This window comes from Hyperoodon ampullatus (genome assembly GCF_949752795.1).
Source record: "Hyperoodon ampullatus genome assembly, chromosome: 17".
In the NCBI taxonomy this organism is placed as follows: Eukaryota; Metazoa; Chordata; class Mammalia; order Artiodactyla; family Ziphiidae; genus Hyperoodon; species Hyperoodon ampullatus.
In genome coordinates, this window is record NC_136930.1 from 15,889,441 (window position 1) to 15,896,037 (window position 6,597).

General features: G+C 51.1%; 1 protein-coding gene across 1 annotated transcript; it reads right to left on the reverse strand.

Moving 5' to 3' along the window:
- Positions 1-923: 923 nt before the first annotated feature.
- On the reverse strand, positions 924-2,472 carry MSC (musculin; the record flags this gene model as incomplete). The annotated part of the gene is given in 3 exon segments (XM_079722432.1): positions 924-1,010; positions 1,865-1,911; positions 1,914-2,472. Coding segments are annotated over 3 exon segments (693 nt in total).
- Between the last annotated feature and the right edge of the window lie 4,125 nt (positions 2,473-6,597).

Consider the following 6,597-nt stretch of genomic DNA (forward strand, 5'->3'; position numbering starts at 1 on the left):
AGCGTGGACGCCGAGAGGCAGTGTTGGAGGCGGGGGCCACCCCGAGCGGGGAGGCCAGCTGGGGACAGTCAGGGGTGGGGGGAGGGGAGCTGCAAGTAGGTGTGGGAGGAGGGAGCAGACGGAGGCGCCGAAGGAGACCCGAGCCGGCTTCAGTGGGGAGAGCCGGGTGGGAGGCTTAAGCCTAGAAGGGGAGGGCGGAGACGGAAGCCAGGTTACGGAGAGATGGGCGCCTGGGGGGAGTGAGAGGCGTGACCGCACCTGAAAGCCGAACCGCCAGGGCCGCTCCTGGCCAACCCAGCCGAGTTGGTCTCAGAAAGCGCGCCTCCACCTCTCCCCGAGCGGAGAGGGCATCGTGCGCCCGCCAGGAGGGCGCTGCCCCGTGGGATACAAACCTGGCCCAGGTGTGTCACACTCTCTTTGCAACTTAAAGACGCGCCCCAGGTAGGTCTCACGAGAAGACCTCCGTCTTCGAAGCCGATTGTCGAGAGCGCGCTCTAACAATTACCTAACCGCGAAAGGAAGGCCTGGGCTGCGCGGACTAGTGCCATCACCCACGTAGATCTGGCTCAGCCTGGAAACGAACGCCTAGGCGGCTGCGCGCTGGGCTCAGACTGCAGCGCCGGCGTTAGTCTACACGGCTCAAGCCCGAGGTTGGAGCGGGGTCCGCGTGTAAAGTGTCGTCGCCCAAACCCGCGGCAGCCTAGCCGTCCGCATCCTGCGATGACGGCCGCGCCGCGGAACCCTGGGGCTCTGCACCCCACGCCCGCCACCTGTCGAGTTCACAGTCCCGGGGTGGGAGTCTAGGAGAATCCAATGGAACTGTCCTCCCATTCTCGGGGGTTCTCACGCTCTCTCCCTTCTCTCCCTGACCCCCAAACACACTCGCTTAACCAATAATCCCTTCAAGTGAGTTCGAGTTCGATCTAAGCGGTGGTTCCACATAATCTGTTGGCTGCGGAAACTTCTTTGGTGTCGGAGTCGGGTCGTCCCGAGACCACAAATGGCCATGTCTGCAAAATCAAAAAGAGCATCAGATACTGGAGGACAAACGACCGTTTCAAACCGAAACCGCTCTCCAAACGGAACCCTGGAATATCCCCGGCTTTGAGTAGCTCAGATTTTATCAGTATTCTGGGAATTTGCGTGTCTTCTCTCTAAACTAAGATTTTAACTTTACTGTATTTTGATCACGTGAGACGGAAGGTGTCCGTCCATGCTGCCCTCACGATGATTCCGCGAAATTTGCATGAATTTGGAATTTTGTCGCTTAGTTCCCTTCCCCCCAACACACACACACAGACACACACAGACACACACACAGACACACACACAGACAGACACACACACACCCCAATCAGCCATTCGCTCCAAGTAGGAACTGGGATATGATCTTTCTCAAGCCTGGAGAATTGGCAGGTCGGAGAGGGACTTTCCAGACAAATCCCGTTTGGGGAAACCTCTGCTGTTCTTCAAGAATTGAAAAACCCAAAGGCTTTCGAAAAGAGATCGGCCTTCCCTCCTTCCTTTCAGAAAGTAAGGCTTGTTGATTCAAACCTGTCAGACGCTTAGCTGGAAAAAGGTAGGAAGGGAGATTTGCCAATCAATCTACAACGGGACGGAGGACTCAGATGGAACTTAGATTTAGCCCGGAAGCAGGACATTAGACAATAGCTGTCACTGGGCAAAGCACCACGTACTATGATCAGAATGATGCAAACCCAGAAGGGTGGATGGTTCTCCTCCAGGAAAATGGCTGGCCCCTCCGGTGATCTGGGGGAAACTAAACTGGCCTCCTCACCACCGGAGGAGGTGTTGAATTCAGAAATCTGGGGTGTTTCTGGCTACTTGAGTAAAACCCCCCTACCCCCGGTTTTCCCCAGCGGCCAGACTCTGGCCGGCGCCCGGGAGCGCGCCGGGCATCTCTCGGCCGCCCGCCCCGGGCCTCGCGCGCCGCGCCCCTACCAGGTTCACCGGGTGCACGTAGCCGTTCTCGTAGCGGTCCTCCTGCAGCAGCTGCCGCAGGTGCGCGATGTAACTGGAAGCCAGCCGGAGCGTGTCCAGCTTGGAAAGCTTGGTGTCGGGGGGCACCCAGGGCAGGCTGGTCTTGAGCCTGGAGAAGGCTTTGCTCAGCACGCGCATCCGGGCGCGCTCGCGGGCGTTGGCCGCGTTCCTCTGCGACTGCTTGCACTCGGCCGCCGAGCCCTTGGGCGGGAGGGGCTTCTTGCCACCGCCGCCCCCCGCCACCCCGGGCCGCTTCCTCTTGCAGCCTCCGGCGCCGCCGGCCGCGCCCAGCGCACAGCGCTCCTCCTCGACGTCGGGGTCTTCCTCCTCCGCGGACGAGTTGTCACTGGGCGAGATGTAGCTGCGCTCGGCGCCGCGGAGGGGCGGCCTCTTGGAGACGGGGACCGGGTACCCGCGCTGCAGCTCCCGCAGCTCCATCTCCTCGGCGTCGCTCCCCGAGCCGGGGGACATCGCCGTGTCCCCCACGCCCCCGCCTTCCGCCCCCAGGCCAGTCTCGCGGCCTCCGCCTTCCGCTCCCTCGCGGAGGCGGGGGCCAGGCTGAACTCCGGTGAGGACCAGAGACCCGGGTCGGGAAGCGCGGAGCCCAGAGAACGAGCCCCGCCGCTGACCCGGGAGAGCGTGGCCGAGAAGTCGGCGCCCGGGCCCAGGCTCGGCGCGCACCACGGCGCGCAGCGCCTTTTGACAGGACTATTTATCTGTACTCCTCGGAAGAAACCACCCAGGGCAAAGAAGAGGGGGTTGGAAAGGGGGGCAAGAGGTGGGGCGGGGGCGTGGAAGGGGTGGGGACCATTTTCAGAGCGCAGAGGATCTGCTGGTGGGGGCGGGGAAGGGATCCCGGCCCTCTGTTGAGCCGGGATTTGGGCCCCTGTCCCCGACGGACCCATCAAGTGCGAGGTGACTGTGCGCAGGGTGAGTGAAGGAGGGGACCTTGTTCGTACCCACGTACCCATCCCATTTCCACCCGCGACTGATCTTAGCGATGGCGAGTGTTGCCAGACACGTGGAAACCCCAGGATCGCGACCTCTGCTTCTTTCCCGAGTCTTTTCAGCAGAACAGTATTTTCCAAGTTCATCACTCATAACGTCTGACTGCCTATTCAAGGCTGGCCCGACAAAAGAGTAAAAGCAAAACAAACAAGCAGCACCAAACAGTCCGCGAGTTACCTCTCATGTCCCTCCCCTCCTTTGCTTTAACTTCGCCGTATGATTTACAGAGCGCTTTCATCTACATTGGTTCCTTTCATTTTCAGACATCTGCGACTTAAATGTTATTATCTCCACTTTGCAGAACTTGAAGCTAAGCCGCAGAGATAGATATTAAATAAAGGACCCCAAATCAACAGGCTGGTAAGTAGAATATGGACTCAAAATCCGTGAGTAGAATCCATGGCCCCTCGGTATTCCAGTCGCTACCCGCCTCCCCGCCGCACAGCACAGATGCTTATGTCTGCTATTTTTTTGCTGTCTTGAGAGTTCCATGTGTTAATTTTGTTTTTAACACCACCGTGCGTAAGATAGAGGATCCTGCCCCAGCGGTTGAGTTATAGTCTAGGGACTCGATGACTATTTTAGATGGTATGTTGAAGAGCGCGCTCCTGGATGCAGAATGTAAGTCAACACAATCGTCCAAAGTAAAAAACAAAAACAAAAAACCCCCGACAAAACGGCTCCCAGAAGTATGCCCCTCAAAGGAGACAAACCATGACTGCGGTCTTATCGTTTTCTCACTCGAAGGGCCTTTGCAATACGTGGTCTGGGGATATGTACTTCATTTGGGAAGTGGACACCAATGGCCAGCTATTGAATGCCTGCTGTGTGCCAGGCACTGAATTAGGCGCCCTGTGCCTGCCCACTGAGTAATTAAAACAAACACACAAAACTAAAACAACAACAAAATAATTCAAACCCTATGAGGTTGGGTTGGCGTTAGTTACTCCGTTCTGAGGAAACTGAATCTTCACACCCGAATTAGATGTTTACTGTCCTTTCCCTACAAGCCCACAGCTTCCCAAGCTGAGCGAAGCTTAAGGAGAGACTGATGGGCAGTTAGCTGGGGACAGAGCGGCCAGAAGCCGCGGGGCCAGCCTCGCTCCGCCGGCTCCTCCAGCAGAACAAATGCGCCCGGCTCCATGCCTGAAGGGCCGCAACAGGTGGCTGGTCCGGGCTGACTTCATCACTCAGGCATCATCGTTCCACCTTCGTCTCCCAGGCCAGGCCTCCCCCGTGGGGGTGTTTCGCCAAACCCTTCCCGCTCGCCCCCGTTTGCAGAGGTTTTCTCCTGGTATATTTTGTCATTTGGTTGGGGGGCGGGGGTGGAGAGTAGGGGGAGGGGCTCCTTTGGGATCAGTTGAGTAAAAAGATCGCTCGCTCTCAGTTCTCTCTGGTCTGGGAAAACGCAGGGAATACATGACAGAGCGTAGACATCGTTCCTGAAACGCTTGAACTTGAACTTGACTCTAGGTGTGCCAGGCGAAGGAGAAAAGCAAATATATATATATATATATATATATATATATATATATAGAGAGAGAGAGAGAGAGAGAGAGAGAGAGAGAGAAGGGGGAGCAAAAAGATGTAAAGAGGAGATCTCAGGCAGCTTTTTGCATCGCCTATTGATGACTTGAAGCTATCAGCATAAATACAGCGTCTCACACATTAGAGGCAGGCATATAGGTTTTAAAAATCGGGATTGTTTATACAGGTGCAGAACAAAGTCTTTTCTTTAGAAAAGATTAATGGCAGGGAGAGCGCTAGATTTTCTCTAAACAGTCGCAAAAACTGTACCCAGACTCAACGCGAAGTGGGTCATGGCCAGTTTCTTTTCCTTGAAGGAACTGCCTGACCCCAAGGATTCTTTTTTTTTTTTTTAATAGCTCTTTCCTTTTTCCTTCTTTTTTCTTTTTCCTTCCTTCCTTCCTTCCTTCCTCCCTCCCTCCCTCCCTCCCCTCTCTTCTTCCCTTTCTCCCTCTGATCTCTTTCAAGAAAGACAGCTATTTTCTCTCTTTTCTTTTATCTTGTTTTCATTTCCCCTTTCACTCCATTTCTTTCTAGTTACACTTTTATACTTTCACTCTTTTTTTCAAGTTGCAGACTCCTAATGGAGATTAAGAAATGTATCTTCATATAAATTTCATGTTAGTATATAACTGCAGTTTGTTTTAACAGGTTTGTAATGACATCTGACATTCGTCACCTCTTTAGACGTTCAAAATGCTTTTACTTTTCCTTCTCTCTCAGTGATTACAAAAACCCCGTGAGCTGAACAGTGCAAATATAACTATCTCTTTTGAAAAACCAGTCGTTTTAATTGTTTTGGCAAGTTCCCAAGTGAATATTGCAAATGAACATTGAAAATGAATAATGAAATCTTTACTTTTCTATTTTTTTCTCAAAGTTTTATAAAATAAACTCGTATGTTTGAAAAGTTCTATATTTACAGAAAAGTCATAAAGATAGTGGTACAGAGAGTTCTCATATATTTCTCACCCAGTTTCCCCTATAATTAATATCTTACATTAGTAAGGTATATTTGTCACAATTAATGAACCAATATTGCTACATTATGATTAATGACATTCCACACTTTACTCCGATTTCCTTTGTTTTTACCTAATGCCCTTTTTCTGTTCCAGGATCCCATTGTAATAATCAACCTTGATAGTCTGTAATTGATGATTTGACATCTTGAAATCACGGGCCAAAACTGTTGACGTCCCTACCACCCCTGTGGTTTTACAGCACACAGAAGTCATATTACTAACCTTCCAACTACTAAATAAAGAAATGGTGGGGAGTTGTCTGGTGGGGATGTCCCCTACTTAGCAGGAAGCAAACACAAATGTTGGAGTTTGTGTTGGAAGGTTAGTACTTTTGTATTTTAAAAAAGCACATTGAAAGCAATTCCTATCTGCCCATGCTTTACAACCTTTTATATTTGTAACACAAGTATACAGTTGTCTATGGTATATATTGATGATTTTGAAATTCTTTAAGATGTTCTTTTTAAGTATGCAATGGGAGGTGGGGTTAAAGTTACAGTCTCAAACATTAATACATTTAATAATAATTAATAAATTAATAATCCTGGCTCTCCTGCATATTAGTTGTATGACCTTTGGGAATTTACTTTTTCTGAGGCTCAGATTACTGATCTATAATATGAAATATCTAACTTGTTGTGAGGAAGGGAGAGTATATGAGCAATTGCCCAGGCCACAGCCTGATGCACTGGAGAAAATCAATAAATCCTAGTTATTTTTATTACTATGAACTGCCTTGCCCAACATCACACACCTAATAAAGTGTCAGGGCCCAGAACTGACCCAGGTTTTGTACACCAGGGCTTGATATGGATTTCAGACAGCACAAGATGTTTCTTTGCTTTAACTGCAGGCTTCTAGGGTGTGAAGTGCATGGTCCCCTTGCCGGACATTTTCCACAGGACTCATAAGAGACATCACTGAGGGAAAATGGATGGGACTGCGTCAGAAACTTTGTTTCTCCAAGTTTTCTCACCATAAAGTCACAGCACTTCTCCAAGCCTCACTTCCCTTATTTGAAAACTGGGATAAAACT